General features: G+C 35.6%; 1 protein-coding gene across 1 annotated transcript in view; it reads left to right on the top strand.

The window, feature by feature from the left end:
• CDC73 (cell division cycle 73) overlaps positions 1–16,386 on the top strand; it is a 103,834-nt gene extending 87,448 nt beyond the window's left edge. The window contains exons 14-17 of the mRNA XM_082766269.1: positions 2,143–2,304; positions 4,191–4,291; positions 7,386–7,527; positions 8,737–16,386. Coding sequence (XP_082622395.1) covers positions 2,143–2,304; positions 4,191–4,291; positions 7,386–7,527; positions 8,737–8,773 — 442 coding nt within the window. The 3' untranslated portion in view covers positions 8,774–16,386. The remainder of the gene's footprint in view (positions 1–2,142; positions 2,305–4,190; positions 4,292–7,385; positions 7,528–8,736) is intronic.
• The last annotated feature ends 1,432 nt before the right edge of the window (positions 16,387–17,818 follow it).

The following is a 17,818-nucleotide window of genomic DNA, read 5'->3' as shown; positions in this document are numbered from 1 at the left end:
CTGTATGATTATAAATGGTTCTCAGTTTGGGAGCACATGGCTTTTATTATGCATACTTGCATTTCAAGGATTTTGGAGCAAAGTAGCCATGGATTCAGCATGTACTTCATAAACGTTCTGTAAGCTGTCATTTATTCCTCTACTCCATGTATGTACATGTGTAAGCATCTCCTTCAACGCTTTCTTTGATAGGCAGCTTTTTTACTCTTCCATTTTGAATCTTCTCATTGTATTGTTTTTTTTCTTCAGAACATTCAGATAACAAGGTATTTGCTCTGTCCTGTTCTGTCCTCTTCAGACTTCTATATCAAGTAAAATGGGAGTGTACTGTAGTCCAGAAGATACAGGCATTATGGCAACTTTTGGTTTGCCTCATTTAGGTAACAGTTTTTAGCTGACCATGAACTGGAGAGAAACTTATCAATAAACTAGCATTGAAATGAATTCTTAGACACAAACATACATGTATGAAGCTAAAAGTAACGCTGAGAATGCCTGCGTCAGCCAATATTGGGGTGTTTCAGGTATAATTTATAGTGGTGAAATTGCCAGCCTCTTTGCAGAATCAATATTGTTCGTTAATATCCTTGTTCCTCTAACTTGGTAGAGCTGGTTGGTTTTCCGTTTAAAATGTGTTTTTAAAAGTCTAAAACACGATACTCAATCTGTAATGTTTCTCCCCAAGCCCTGATACCACTTTCTCATTGAGTATGAAATGTTAGCAAAAGCCAGTATTTTCAAGAGGGGTGAATAACAAACTTACTTCATTTTTCTTTCCTTTTTACTGTTTCCACAGTAATTTAAAGTTCAGTCCACCTGTTTAAGCATAGTCAATTGTTTTTTAGTACTGAACTAAAAATGGGTTGAAGAGAATACCTTTAGAAATGGTTCCAGCAGCATATCCATAGATGCAGTAAACGTTCAGAATGCGCCATCTGCTCTATAATGAAGAGAAATCTTCCCTGTTGTGTGGAGTACTGTGTTTTTAAAATATAGCACCAATACTCCTGATACCTCGTGCAGATAAGTGAAATACACTGTTTCTTCTTGTCAGAACTTTGGAAATGAAATGTCAGAGGCAAACAATATTAGTAGTGCGACTGGGTGGTTCTCAATAGGCTGTTAGGAGAAGATGGCTCTGAGCTCTTGCTCTCTCCTTATTTTTTTTTCTGGCCTTGTAGGTGATACTGGTCACATCAGCATACCTTTCTGTGATGTGGTTTCACATCTGTAAAAAAGCATGATTTTATCTTTCCTCTTTCATTAGTAACAAACCCTACGCTACTCTCACATTTATGATGCTAATTTGAAGAATTGTCTGTATTTTATTTTATTTTATTAATGCCATATAGAAGAGGCTCTTGAAATGGAATTGCTTTTTTTTTTTTTCTCTTCAATAAAGATGGGGCTGAAAAATAAAAATTCTGAAATTGATTTGGCGGGTCATTTCTTAACCATTTCTTTTTGTCTTACTGAGATTGTGAGACATAAGGATCATGCCATCCTTATTTTGTAAGCATAATTTATCTATCAGAGAAGCTTTTTAAAAAAATTCATAATTGTAGTACATACGTTGTAGTAACCAGATGAATCATCTGATCTTGTAAAATCACTCATTAAAAAAATAGAATAAAATCTGATCCATTTGACCAAAAATCCCAGCTTTCACAAGGAAAAAATAATTTTGATGAGTAGGTTTAATTTCCCCAAGGACAAAAGCTATAAAATTTACTCTAGGAAGCAATGATTTCTTAATGCCTAAGCTTCCCCATGTCTTCACGTGTTATTTATTCTTGATCATTAAAAATAATTCGTTTATTGCTGTTCAGCAGGTTATGATCTGGCTTCTCATCTGCAAATATGTTAGGTAAGGTAGGCAAGACATGCCACAAACATGTAAGAACAGCTCTGGCTGTGGATTTGAGGGGCAGAGGGCCTTTTTAGTACAACTGGTTTTATCACAAAGACTTATGAAACTTCGTCTTCTTGCTATACTGAATGAGTAGTCAGGGAGGCTTGGCATAGTAAGAATGAGGTGGCTTCAGCGACTGCCAATAATGCAACGTTCTGATAAAGTTGGTATTTTTCCTGTTGATTTGATCAAATTACTTTTGCCTACTGAATGTTTCTTTATTCTCCAAGGTTTGTACCATCAGATGAAAAGAAGAAGCAAGGCTGTCAGCGAGAAAATGAAACTCTAATACAGAGAAGGAAGGACCAGATGCAGCCTGGGGGAACTACAGTCAGCGTTACTGTACCTTACCGAGTAGTAGACCAACCTCTAAAGCTTATGCCACAAGACTGGTAAAATAGATTCCCTCATTACAAAAGTTCTTTATCAGGAGAATGCAGAATATGGAGGGGACTACTAAAATAATATTAAACTGCATAAGAAGTGAAGACAAGGCTATAAGAATGGGTTTGATTGACTCTATAGGAGTGTTGTTTCCAGGTTAAAATGATGTAAAGCTAAACTTCTTGATAGATCTTTCTTAAAAATAACATTTTGTTTTAACAATATGAGCAGCACAGCTATTTTTAGTTGGTCTGAAATGCTCCAGGAGTTCGAGTAAGAATATTCATGAGTTTTCCAGTTTGTGGTACTGTAGCATGCAAGTTGCTGAAGCATGGTCCAAGAGAAGAATCCTCCTTTATTATCTTCTTTCTGAATTAGAGTCTACTGGGAAGATGCATTTGCCAACCTCTTCAACATCTGCTATTCTAACTTTGTTATAATAGTTTAAAGAGGAAAAAAAAAAAAAAAAGCCAACAGTAAAAACAGAACTGTGGTTTCAGTAGTGAATCAGATTCAATGAACTGGATTTAATGATAGAAGCTCTCTTCTGAAGGGAGAGCCCCAGTTGGGGGAAGGGAATGAGAGAGAGCTTTTTGCAGCTTTTCCATAAAAGATTTTGTCTCTAAGCCCGTTCTTTGATACTATGAAAGTATATTTCTCTTTGAATAGGAAAATTCTGGAGAAATACGTTTATTATTTGTGAGGTAATGAATTAGGCAACATTTTTAGTTCTTCGTCAGAGGTGTGAGGATTTTAAATGCATGACATTTTTGATGGTTTTGTAGCTTCCAAAGTAGATTTTAGTGGAGAGGAGTATTTTTGGAAAGGTCCTATTCCTAAATTAAGTGTTCTATATTTAAATCTTGAATAAATCACAAATCAGTGGTTTTGAAATTCTAATACCAAATAGCACTTAAGATGATCAAACCTTAATATCCAAATTGGTAGTTAAAGTGCTTCTGACCAAAGAGATAAAATGATGTGTTTTTATTTAGCTCATTTTTAATCCAACAGAGCATCAGATATTAGCATCTGGAAATTAAAACGTGGAAATTCTTGAAGTTGTTGCTTTTAAAGTTTTGTTGTTGCTGTTTTTTCTGTTACCCATTACAAACCTTGCAACACAATTTTAAATGGTAAACCTTAAAGTTTCTGTTTCTCTCTTAAAAAAGATCACAAAAATATCCCTTGATCATTCTTTTTCATTGTGGGTTTGGTAGACTAGAATTAAATTTGGGTGTTAGGTTAGGGATGCAATTATTTGTTCTAGTAGGTAGGAACCATGCTCGGATGATGTAAACGTTCAAGAAGAAGGCAGACTGTGTGTGGGAGGACATGTATTCTCAAAGGTTTTTCTGAAAATTTTATTAATATAAAAGCTTCATCATCTTAATCACAAATGTATTGTCTTAAACCACAGGTAATAGTTACATGCCCTCACAATAAATGACGCACTTTGCAACTGGAGGCAGAAATTTAGCAGCTGTCTCTTGCTATAAATTTTTAGAATAAAAGCTAACAGTGTGCACAATAAAGGCTTTTAAATTGCTGCATCTCAAGTTACAGTCTAATTTGTAGGGGATTATGTTTAAACTGTTTGAACACTTATAAAAAGCAAAACAATGTCCAGAAATAAACACTATTTCGCTATTTCCAATAAATAAGTCTGCAAAGGGCAGAATTAAGAGTCTAGGTAATTCACATAACGTTTTATTCCTTGCTTTGTAATGGAGAAAAAGTAGTTGTACTGAAGGTGTGGTTGTTAAATGTGATATATTACTGTTACAAAAAACAACAACAAAAAACACACTGTTAAGATGCATGTTTTCTTGAACAGGCAATGTATTCTAGATGTTCAAGGCCATCAGCATGTCCATCCTTTTTATGTTCACAGGGATCGTGTGGTGGCAGTATTCGTACAGGGTCCAGCTTGGCAGTTCAAAGGCTGGCCTTGGCTCTTGCCTGATGGATCGCCTGTTGATATCTTTGCAAAAAGTAAGGTTTTTGTTCTTGTTTAAGCATTTTGGGGTTTGTTATTCTGCTTTTAATTTTGTGGTGTTTATGCTCACGGTCAAGTGCTGTTGGACTAGGTTGGTTGAAAGAACAGGGTCTTGGGTATTCACACAGATGGCAAAGATTAATGTGTCCTCTGCAACTCTTCTGTTCTGTCCTGTGGAAGCTTGTGGAAATCTTCTCAGAGCTGTTGTCTTTACCAGAGGTTCAGAAATAGCCGCTGTACCAGAAAGGAAATTTACTTTCCAAGCCTGTAAAACAGGCAAAAAGGCTATTTATATAACACTTTATAAACAACAGGTTTACAGGCTGTCTTCAGATTTCATGACTTGTTTGAAGAGAGGTTTAATCACCCAGTATTTCGCCAAGAGTTTTGCAAGTGTGGTCTGGTGTTTGACAAAAACTTGATGGTAATAATGATGGTAATAAGATACAAATACTTCTAATGTGCACGTTAGATGTTTCCACTGTGTAGATTGGAACATTTTTTTCTGTTAGCACAGTTGTGCCAGCGTGTTTTGGTGTACACAGAGCACTTCTCTTGCACTGTTCACTATTCTAAATGCAAAGTATGCAATGATATCTAAAGAAACTGCAAGCTTCTGTCCACTGTTGCTATTGCTTCATTGTGAAGCTGCCTTAGAAGATAGGCCTTTTTATAGCATCCAGTGTTTTCTGAGCTACAGATTTAAAAAAAATAATAATAAAATAAAAAATAAAAAATTCAGTCTGTCATCTTCCGTTTAGTATACTGAGGAGACCGGTCTGATCAGGTTTTGCATTGTGTGCATGTTTGGTATAGAAGTAGGACCCCAAAAGAATGCTAGTTTGGGATGCAGAGCGAGGAACAGTCAAAAGGCTAAGGATGCATCTGTGAACCGGAAAACAGAAGGAGTTGAATGAAGGATTGAGCAGGTAGTAAGTGAAAGAGCCTTAAATTCGAAATAAAAAGAAACACAGGAGGGTTTAACAGAAGAGACTAATGAAAGAAGAAATAAAGAAAATGTGTAGGGGGAAATAGGATAGGAATTGTAATGATATATCTTGCTACGCCAAAAAAATAAATCAAAAACCTAGCCTTAGGAGTTCAGACTGGAGATGTACAAATCCTTAGATTTTTGAAGTGAAAGAAAGGTACCTTTTCTTAATTGATTCATAAAGATACGTTGAAATGCACCCTTTATGTTTTAGAAAGGCATTCAATTGTTTTAAAGCTAGCTACTTGGAAAATGCTTTCCCGATAGGAGTATCTCTAGTGCTTTTCCTAATGGCTTTATTCACTCCTCAAAATAAAAGCCATGTAAATTGGGAGTGCATGGGCAATGCCAGTCTAGCTATCACTGTGCCTATATTTATTGTCTTCGATAGCCTTTGTAAAGGCACTTTCTGGGATCTGCAACAATCCATTGTTTCATCTACAGCTTGCAGTTCGTTGTGTAAGTCACAGGGTCCATGGTGATTAACAAAGATTTAAAGCATATTACTGTCATTTTGGAAAACAGGAAGGTAGCTTACCGTAAAGAATTGGAGCTGAGTCTGTCAAACTGGTTTTATTTGTTCAATTGCTATGTCACACAGCATTTTGTTAGGTGAGTCTTTAGAATTGTTCTTGGTTTTCTTTCTGCCTGTTCTGTGTCTTTAATGTTCATGTAGCAAGCAAGCTTCTTATCTTTGTGTCTGCAAGTGAGCGCATTCCAGATGAAATTTTTGAACGATGTCAAGTTAATGAGCAAATATTTAATTTGGAATATCATTTAAAAAGTCCTTAAAATGCTAGAGTGTATCATTGTGCTTTAATTCTGATTTTTTTCAGGTTCAGAAATGGGTTGTTCTCAGCTTAATATCATTTAACCTTAACACAAAGGTTGTGTCAGTTGTTTTTTTGTAAATGCAAAGCCCTGGTATGTCTCTCTTTGCTTTCCCTAGGCTTATTTTAAAATAGGCAATGTTATCTGGCAGATAATATATATGTATTCATGGTTTTGTTTCACACTGCTTGTCCAGTAGTATTATAGGGAAACAGTAAAACTGCAGACTTCATGCACACTGAACAAAAGGTTTTTTGTTTTGCTTTTGCATTTTTTTATTTCATTTTTTTATTCTGCTTTATTCCTTACTGGGAGATACTAAGGTAGACATCTTTTGGAGCACTTTTTGCTGAACCTTGGGATTCTGTTCTAATTCTAATGTGTTCCTACTAACTTTAGCATACTGTGTTCACTAGCAGGGGTCAGGGAGTCTGTTCCCCAGTATTTTATAGATTACAATTCCTGATTATAGTACCAAATATTGTTTTAGCAGCTAACATACAAGAGTTAGTTCCCCCAAATGTACTTTGTTTCAGTGTTACGTTTTGCTCCAGTTCATCTTGACTTATCCAAGAATATATAATGCATCAAATTGATTACCAGATAGGAATTGTACAAGAGTTAAGTACTTTACACTAGATCGTGTCAAAATTATGATCTGGCCAAGAAAGCAAGAAGAATCACAAGAAAGATTTAATAGTCATTTTGCTAATGCTTGGGGTTTGCATAATTCACATGAGGCAATGCTTCCCAAAAGGAAAGTAATAGCCAATAATTTACCATTATTAGCTGAGTACTAGATCAGAAGAAATTGGCAGTACTATTTTTCAGAATATTTCGTGTAGCATTTGGGGTTTATCTGCTATCTAGGCTTCCTTCTCAGTCTCAGTAAAATGAATTGTTTTCTTTTTTTAGTGTTTTGTTTTTGTTTTCAGGTTTTGGACAACTCAAAAATCTTCAGAAAGAATATCTTTGTTTTCCAAAGAAAACTCTCATGAGTTTGCAATGAGTTTCTGCAGTTCCCTTGGAATGTCTGCAATAGGGGCCAACCTTTCACTTAGAGCTATAGTAGTATGAGCACTGGGAAGTGGTCACCAGCCACTGTATTGTGTTCAGTGCCCTTTATTGACTGGTTGACTTTCTTGAGAGACGGGCTTAATTTTATTCTCAGGCTTTATTCTGAAAAAAGGGGAGATTCTCTTTGGCTAATAATTAAATACTGTGAAGTCATCTTGTTTGTGCACTAAACATTTTTCTGTTTCCTGTAGTTAAAGCTTTTCATCTCAAATATGATGAAGTACGCCTGGATCCAAATGTACAGAAATGGGATGTAACAGTGTTAGAACTAAGCTACCATAAAAGACACTTGGACAGGCCAGTATTTCTACGCTTCTGGGAAACTTTGGACAGGTACATTTCCTGTTAAAAATCCTTTCTGCTCATGCTTTTATGATCTTCAGTGGGAATGTAAAGTTATGGAAACAGGGCAATTGTATACAACTTAGACAGCTGAACAATGTTTTATATAGAAAATATTTGTTTAGACTTTCCCTGACCATGCAGTTAAACATATACAGGTATATTTTCAGTATAAACAAAATAATAGCCATCTCCAAACTGTAATGTGAGTGGGTGTAAAGGAAGGGCAGTTACTGATGACTGAGTAGTACAGCGATTCCCCCACCTCTCTTTAGGCAGAAGGAAAAGAGTGAAGAACAACTTACATGGTGCATTCTTCCGCTGTTCCCCTAGCCCTTCTCTTGGACTACAGTTCTGAGCTTTAAGAGCTCTACTCTTTTTTCTATCTGCCTCACTAGATGACAGTCTAGCAAAGGTGAGAAACTACTTTAGGATAAAAGAGCTATAAAGTATAATCTTACTCTGATGCTTCTGAGTCCACAGCACCAGATAGAAGAGGAAGGTCAGAGAAGATGTGGCATATAATGAGTTTTGGTGTAGTCTTTCTTTCCTCTGAATCTTTGGAGCCTTCCAAGTACTTAGTGCTTCCTTTCATGAGAAGCGAGGGATGGAGGAGCACCAGCAGAGCTCTGTGAAGAGCAGTGCTTCTTCTGACTTTGCTTTGCCATGGCTCATAACCCTCTCTGAAAGAAAAGTTAATTGTAGTATCTTTTTCATGATTTAGAGGAGAAACTTGGTCATGAAGCAGCTGAAATACTGAGGGAAGAGAGAAGTCCATGCATTTAATGAATGTTTAATCTTTTCATGTTGATTGCACAGCAAACTGCTCGAATGATTGAGTGGACTTCAAAAAGAAAAGTCCAGTGGGAATTGTCTAAATGATTCTGAACATCAAACTTTCTATGCTTTTTTATTTAAGTCTCAGCTAAACTATATATCTGAATTCCCTGAATGAGCTGGAGTTATTTTTAGCAACAGTTTTCAAATGCTAGAATCCTTTTGATGCCCCGGATGATGTGAATTTTCTTCAAAGCAAACATTTTAGCTGACTGTCTTGCAGTGGGACAAATACTGTGCATAATAAAGCTTTATGGCTTATAAGACATCAGTTTTAACAAAGTCTGTGTTATTCCTGAGAGAAAAATTTCTATAAATATCAAAAATAGTAATTTTTGTTTTCTGTTCTTTTTTATTTTTAAGGTATATGGTAAAGCATAAATCTCACTTGAGGTTCTGAATCCTTCAGCTGCCATTTATTTCATGGAGTATGGATTAAGAACAATGAAAGAGGCTCCAGTTCGGAGACCAGAGCTCGCACTATGTAATATGTCAAGAACTTTACGAATGAAGAAGGGTCACAGTTTAAACTTTTTATAAAATCTGGTTTGGATGCTTCATGCTATGGCAGGTTGATACCTGTTGTTATTCAGAAGCAAAGGGGTTTTGCTTAAAACTATTTTTTTAATGTTGTTAGCCTTCTAGTCTGCAATCCAAATTGTATATTTTGATAGCAGCAGTTTCTTCTCTGTTTTGTTAAATTAGGCACATTTTTAAATAATGTGTTTTGTTCCTTATTAGAAAATAGATTGATCTCCACTGCAGGTTACAAATGTGTGTGTGCCTGTGCGCATGTGCGCACGTGTGTGTATATATATGTGTGTGTGTGTCTATATATATATATGTATAAAAAAATTATAGACACACTAACGCACACATAGATGTTACCAAGGCTTTCTAAACCACTTAGCTTCTGAGCTTAGTTTTGGTTTTCTTTGCTTATTGTTTCACTTATTGAAAATATTTTGTTGTGAATGATACTACATTTTAGTCGATAGGACTTGCAAACTGAGCAAAATGAAGATTGTTTTGGATAAATCAAAATGTCAACCTGTATATGTATATTCTGTCGGTCTTTGAAAAAGGGAAGATGAAAAATCTAGAATTTTTTTTTGGATTTGTAATGTCCCAGTTTACTAAATCTTTAAACTTTATTACAAATACCTTCAGGTCATGGTAATTTTAAATCTCCATTCTCCAGAGTTCTCTTTATTTAAACTGAAAGCGTTCCTATGTACATTCCCATCTATCAAAACACCTTCATATGAGTTTAAATGTTACCAGGATTAAACAATGAATAGAAAGGAAGAGAGTTTGGATTTTTATTTTTTTTCCCTGAAACAGCCACCACAAGGATGGAATCATTTTAACTTCATTGCATTTGCACCTCTAATATCACCACTAATATTATTTTCTTGTGATGAAAGTAGCCCCGATTATGTTTACAGAAGTTGTCGTTTTCTGATATGAGTGACTAATATGGTCTCCTAACAGTCCTGCATCAGAGTGGAAAATGAACTTACTTCAGTTACCAAAGAACAGATTTGCTTGAGCTACAGTATAACTGAGGCCAGAAGACCATGGTATTTGTATGGATTTATGGTATCTGTGTATCTATTTAATAACATTAAGTTGATGTTGCATACCAGTGGATGTAGAGAATGATTAAGTATTGTAACACCTGCATGGTTTTTTTTCTGGGATAGAAAATACATGTTTATATTCCTGTTCTTGAAATCCAAAACCATGTTTTTTAATATACTTTACATTTAAGGTTTGACAAAAGTAAAATGTTCTACCTATTCTACTTTAGTTTTGCTTTTTATTTGATGTTACCTTCATTTTTAATAAAACCAGAAGGCACATCTCCTTCAGAGGTTTTTAAGATTTGTCTTAAATTTATATGAGGACTGTGAGGTCTGAAAGGGTTTTAATAATATCTTTCTATCCCTGCTGTATCAGGATTACTATCTTTAAATTTAGCCAATTATCTCAATGGAAATAAAAACAAACAAACAACGACACCAAGATTAGAAGTTGTCACTGGATTTTTGAACAGATTCTGCAAAGTGGCTGAGAAGAGCAAGCAAAACAGCTTGTTTAAAATATGTTCGAAAGTTCTCCTATTTGCATGGGCACTTCGGTCAGTACCAAGTGACTCTATCTTAACACCTAAGCTTTATTAAAAGAGTATCTCTGTCATATGAGTGAGCTAAGAACATTCTACATTTTGGTTTAACCTGTGCTATAGTTAGAAAAACTGGCTATCAACACCACAGAAAGTACCATAAGGAAGTTGCCAACTTAGGGTTTGTTACTGTTTAAATAGAGGGATATAACGTATGGCTTTTTTGACTCTGAAATGTTCCAATTAGAAATGCATTTTTTTTTCAGACTTTGTACTTTACAGTACTAAGGAAAAAAACTACAGTTTTAAAGAAACTTCTACAGTGGGCAGCAAATTTACAAACCGAACTTCGAAGAGAAGCATACTTCATGTGTACTTGTGGTATAGAGTATTGGTCTTGAAACATGCAAGCTCCAGTTATATTTTCTCTGCCCTATATTTCACTTGCATTTTAAAAGCTTGTTTGTAATCCTGGGTCCAACAGAGAAGATGGCCTGATTTAAATGTAAATTTTTGTATATATTGGGAGTAAATCCTCAGAAACCAGTGAAGTTATAATGTGAAACTGGCAGAGGAGCAAAATCCATGGAATCTTTGTATCAACTGTGCCACTTTCTATGGATTGAGCACACACTTAACATCTTCATTTTTTTGTACTTGCAGGCGATTTACAACACAAGTTGTAAAGTGTATATTGTGAAGGAGATGGCACCTGATCATCTCTGATCATGTATCTCTTTGTCAGTCATAAATGTAGTGATGTTTATAAAATGAGCCATTCTGCAATCAGATTCCTGCTGACATTATTGGAAGTTTAATTAGGTTGTCAAAGAATAGCATTCCTGCTGCCTTCAGAAATATCTGCACATAGATTATGAAACTACTTGGACTTGAAAATTTAGCCTTACAGCAGCGTTTTGCAACACAGCTGGATTTTTAGACACATGTTATGCTTAATTTATCTACAAGTTAATGTAGAGTAATAAAGAAAACTGATACTAAGAACTGGAGAAGCTGCAGGATCAGACATCTGTTTTAGTGAGCTGTATTCTTATTGTTGAGCAAATTTGACACTGCTTAGAAGTGTATAAAGTGTGTAAATTGTACTCAATTAAAATGTATAACTAAAACTGAGCTACTTTACTGACTGTAGTTTATTGAATGGTAGAATGATACTAGCATGCGAATCAAATTGGCTGTTTCTATTAAATATCCTAAGTGTCATAACTCCACACTGTTTCATAAGTACAAGATAAATGAGATGAAACACGATAAAACAAGATGAAAACTGTTTTGAAGTCTGTTCTTGGGCTCCTGTACTGTCAGCAGGTGATTATTTCTTTTGGTGGCAAGGTTATAGGGGCCAGTAGAGGTATCTGAAGTAATGATTTTATATTAGGAGCTAAAATACCTGTGATTTATGCTCTTTGAACTTTCTGAATGTTACCCTAAACAAAAACAACAAAGCAGGAATTTGTCCTACTTTACCTTATGACAACTGCTTTTTGAAATGGACTTGCATACCTGAATAAATTGCAGATCAGCATCCTCCGTTGAATAGGCTCAGCTATTTAGTTGTTACCTGGGAACTTCTGTAGCAAGATAGTTTCACAAATAGGCACTAAAGTCATTGCTAGAAATAGACAACTTAGAGAACTGTGCTGCAATGCTGTAAACCTTTTTATTTTTGAATGTAGAAGAAAATGTAGATAGCAGATTGTGTTAAGTTGCCCTTGATTGTAAGTTCAACTATGTGGTATTTGTCAGATAAGCCTTGTTCAGAACAGAAAATTTGTTTTTGGCTCTTGTTTGATATACAGGGTATAAAATATTACCATTCTCCATAGGGACCTACAAAAATAAGTTTTATTAGTACAGCTTTCATTCTTTTGCTGGTGAAATACGCATTTAGTTGCTAATTCTTGAAAACACTATACAGGAAAAAAAAAAAAAAAAAGCTGGTCAAAATTAATGGCTTAGTGATTTTAAAATTTAATGTCAGGAATGCATTTTAATTCAAAAGCCATAACTAATGCCAAGTACTTTATTAGAGCAATGAGTTCATGAAAAATTAAAATCCCTGCCTGAAGAAACTGTTGGCCAAGTAGGTTACAGTTCAGCTAATCTATGGAAAAATGTGTCACAAACTGGAATCTCTGAATGTCATATTCTGAGTTGTTCATTTGTTACTTAATTGTCTTGAAGAACTGTGGCAGCTTTGCTTTTATTTCTTGAACAGATATGTACTTCAATAGTGATTGTACAGTTTACCTTCTTTGGTTATTTATGTATTCTTTTCACCTTAAGACTGTTAACATGATATGATAACTCTGAAGCAGATATTGAAAATGTATCGCTTCAAATATGAAAATGCTTAAATGGAGCTCACGTACTTGACAACCATGAAGTGAAGATGGTTTCCTGCTGGAACTATGATCCAGTGAGTGACATGGAGTCAGTTGTTCAGCTGTCATTGATGTCTGTAGATCATTCTTCTCCTGGTGTTGATGCTATCATAGAGTCAATTTGAGACTAATGATATTTAATCAAGCAAAATGCATTGGTAGGGTAGCACACAGCAATAGGCTGTGCTTTTGCACAGACTGATTTACTGCATTCATTTGTCTTTCGAGATTTTTTTCTATATTTCTTTTATAAGAATGCTAATGCAAAGAACAATCTCAGATGTTTGAAATTTCAATGCAGAGACTAGTTCACATGTAAAACTGAAAAATATGAGGCGGTACATAAAATCTATAAGAAAAGTAGCATGGTTCTTGGTTTTTATTTGCATCTTTAAATTCTTTTGCTGTAGTTTGTTTTCATTTAAATTAAGAAAAACTCATTACGTGCTTCACAAGGTTTCTGCACGTGTCACTGAAATCAGAGGTAAGTCTTGGAGTTGCTTTAAGGTTTGGTTAAAGAGTTGGTAAATTATAAACTCTGGCCTTTGTTAATGGGACCAGAATTTACCAGTGGTTTTGAAGGTTCAAGCTGAAATAAAATATTTTCAGAAACTGGGACAGCCACCACTCGATGAAAGGAGAAGACAAACTTCTTATAAGGTTAAACCAAACCTTTAAACTAACAAAACTGTCATAAACTTGTGCTTAGTGACTCTTTTTGATAAAATCTTAAGTTGTTGAGATGTCTTTCCACTTGACCTAATATTTAAGATCTGCACTGTATTGGTGACATTTTTAGACTTAATAGCTTGGTATCAGCTGAAGTCCAGCTTTTGAAAATTGTTAGCAAAAATGTCCTGCGGAGTTTCAAAGATGGGATGCTTTCTAAATGTAGGAGTCAAATTCTTCATGAAATAAGAAGCAAAGGAAAGCGTGTTTCTTTCAGCAATGCTCCACTGGTTTAAATGATAAATAACACTGCTGAAGATCCTGTGAATAACAGTGAGGCATTAGAGTGGAAGAACAGTTACTCCAGAACGTCATGTATAGCCGCTTTGACTCGGAGGTACTTTCAGCCATGAATACCTGACTTTGTTTAAATTCACTTGTTGCATCTTGTGTCAAACTTAGATTGCAGATTGCACTGCAGAGTGGAGGTCTTTTTGTTCTGTAATAAAACCTTTATGAAAGAGCCACAATGTTTTATGCATGTTGGAAGTAATTAGTCTGGTTGTGGAGAAGTTGCTAAAAAGGGAATAATGAGATTAAAGATGCAAGAAAATACGTAGACAGAAAAGATTCCTAAAGAAAGATTACTAAACTGAAAGATTACCACAACTGATTGTGCAGGCAGCATAATTCTGTGTGCAGTGGATTAACACCCTAAATTGCCTTCCCAGTAGTCTAATTTAACTTCATCTAACGGAGTGGTTCTGTAGATTCACTCCATCATATGAAAAATCTATCTTGAATTTGATTAATTTTAATTGTTGATCTCTTTGATTTCTTTGGCTTTGGTCAGTACCTGGTCTGTTCATTTAGCTTCCCATTCCCCCAGGTATCAAAGGAGTTGGGTGATCTTCGAAATACAAAACTTAAACGCACTTATTGTCTTTATTTGCATATATTTACATTCATGTTATTATTCTGCTGAGGAGAAATGTGCATCCCTCATGATGCATGCTGTAATTTTTACATGCTAGTTTTGTATTGCATCACAACTGAAGTACAGTGGTCTTTATATGTTGTTTTTTTTTCTGGAACAAGTTTGACATTTGGGCGTACAACATGAGACAATCGATGTAGTAACAAAGCTACATAAGAAATTATGGCTAAGGAGAACTCGGTATGTAATATTGTAGCTCTCACGAGTCTTATTTATACAATTTGATTCAGACTAGAGGAAGCTGTGCTCTCTTGCCATTCCCAAAAGTAAGAAATAGCCTTTGAGAATTTCAGCACAGCAAAATCTGTGGGGGGAAAAAAAAAAAGCTAAATGCATTGAATGTGTCAGGGACTTATTCTTTTCATAAATGTCACAGAGGTACCTTCAAACACAATCTCGCCTTCTCCAGAGTCTGCAAGTCAAAATGGTGCTAAATTTGCCATCACTAGACCGGTCATTCTTTGTGCATCATGTCGTGCAACATATTTTTAAACGTTTCTTCTTTTATATTCTGGAATCATGGTTTATACTATTAGTTCTGGGATGAATGCCTTCAGATACAATGTTATCAGTCACAGTAGGAAGGACCCTGGGGCAAATATCTTGTAATTTTTAGCTCCTTAAGTGTACACTGTCTCTTGCAACGGGATATAATGACCATTGCAGGTGGTAGTGCATCTGGGAAGAGATATGTTACAGAAAAATGGAAAAACGGGAAATTATGGTCAGTGCTTAACTGGAGGTAGGGGGCAGAATAATTCAAAAGCATACTAAGTAATATGTTGCTAACCCTGTAAACTATCATTGACCTTATTCTATCCATGTCGAGCACTTTTTTATGATTATAAAACATTAGACAAAGTTTATATTTGGAATACAGAGATGTCTGGCTTTCTTTAATGCAGCTCTTAATGTTCCATACCACACTTAGCAATGCAGCATATGGCATTGTCTGCAGACTGAAAGACTCCTTAAAAACCAGCAATAACCTTGAAGCTTTTAGCAACAAGACAGAGAAATGGAGGTTCTGCTGTGTTGTAAAATGATGATAAGGTGAGGAGGTTCAGGAACATCAAAAGAGCCATATTTCTACAGTTGCTCCAGGCAACTATGATTTAGCTGAGCTTAACTTTTTGTTTATTTTGCTGAATTTTAAGGCTCTGGAGGCTACAGAAAGTGATAGGTGCTTTCTCTATTAACTGAAATGTCATAAGTCTATATGGGAAATTTCAGGTTGAAATTTCCATGCTGAAAAATGGTAAAAATTTCTTCTTCATGTCATTTCCTTTATTAGAATGTGCAACTGAAACAATTTTGATGAAAGAGTTGTCTGATTCAGCTAACTACTGCATGTTTCTCCTTGGGTAAGCTAGCCAACAATGCAACACCCTAATTTAGGTCATGGGGTAAATGTAAACTGACATCGTTTGTTACTGGAGTATGTAGCTAATGAAAGCCGTTTGTCTGCTATTGGAAATTGATCACTGTGTAAGGAAAAAAAAGGTATCTAAGTTTAATAAATAAATAAATAAATCTGAAAGTTAACACCTGTGTGGGAAAAACAGCTGCTTGCACACATTCATTTTGCAATTATTTTGTAAAGTATTGATTTTGAGTTGGATTATTTTGTATCTTTAACGTTTCTAGGAATTCATTGCTTCTTCCCAATGACACTAGTGCTTGATAACCTCTGTCTTCCTGTGAAGGTAGCAAGTCCAAACATCATGTCATATATATATGCCTAGAAGGCAAAAATTGAGTCTGCCTGCTGGAGAGTGTGAAAAATTGCTATTGACTTACGCTTCTAAATGGATGCCTGGTACGCTGTAGGAGAAATGCTGTGCTATTAACTTTTACCTTCCTGTTAAACCTCTTAACTTCAATTATATGAAATAGTGTGTTTGTCTTTCAACAGAATAATAAATCTGATTTAGTGAAGTTGTGGGATAAAAAGCAAACCCTAATGTCATTGTGTCATGGAGAGTTAATAAGATTTATCTATAATTTTCCATAGATGCCTTTTTAACTGTTATGCTCACAAAATAGTGTGAAAAAAAATAAAATTATTTACTCCAGGTAAAGTATTTGAAGTGTTAAATTTCCATAACTAAAATAGGTATGGAAATTCTAAACAGTATGCGATGATAGGAAAAGATCAGTAGACACTCATATCACTATGAGTATAAATATGCTCATTAAAACTGCCACGCCTTGGCACTTTTAATTTGGACTACCTCTAGTCTGAGAACAGTCTGGTGAGCTCATGGAGTTCCTGTCAATGTTCAGTTTCATTCAAGAGGAATGTGGATCATGCTCTCCAAGCCTGGTCTGTGACGAGAAAGTGCAAGCAAACTAAGCGGGTAATGGCCGGATTTTCTGTCAGAATATGTTCCTCTTTGAAACTGCAGCATGGATGTAGAAGCTTGTTCTAGATTCTGCATAAAATGGCTGACAGGGAGCAACGTTCTTGTTTTGTTGCTGTTTGTGTGTGTGTGTGTGTGTGTGTGTTGGTTTTCTATTAAACATAAATTAGGTTCTAACTACAGGTCTTTGTAATCATTCCGGATAAGTGAGAGGCTTGGTAGTCTTAGCCTAAAACTTGCGTACATCTGTAGCCTTCATCTTGACTCTGATCGTGCTGTGGTGGTGGCAGCGCTTTGTGGGTAATGTAAGCACTGTTAATTGGCCATTTGGGGAGCTTCTCTGTTATGTAAAACATTTTTTAAAATGGACGTTGTATTTATACAGATTGCAAACATTGCATTCTGTTTTCAGGGGTACACATGTATTCTATTCATGATGTTTTTTCTAAAAAGGATGCTGTTTATTACATTTTTTTCCTTTTATATTGTTGGTTTCTCCTCTTTTGCCTCAACTCTCCATTTGACTTCAACGTTACTTATTTCATCACTGGAAGAGAAATTAATGTTTTCTTTGAAGGCTCAGGAATGATCTGCTATGCCTTCTGGCATATAGAAAGTATGTGTCTTCTCTACAGACACCACGTTCATAAGGACAGGACAAGAGGCAAGGGATGGGTTGCTTCAGGAGAAATTAGGCAAAACCAAACTTGCTAGAGCGATTCAATGTAAGACTGGGTTGCCCACAGAAGTGGTAGAAACATTTCATGACTAGAAGTGCCCAGTATTTGGTTTAACTGGGCCCTGGGTAACCTCATTATGGATAAGGCTCTGCTGGTGTTTAACAGGAGGTTGGACCAGGGGATCTCTGAGGAGCTGGAACTTT

The sequence above is a fragment of the Aythya marila genome, assembly GCF_965140915.1.
Source record: "Aythya marila genome assembly, chromosome: 8".
NCBI classification, from domain to species: Eukaryota; Metazoa; Chordata; class Aves; order Anseriformes; family Anatidae; genus Aythya; species Aythya marila.
Note: the sequence above shows the minus strand (reverse complement) of the source record. Positions and strands in the feature narration are given on the sequence as shown.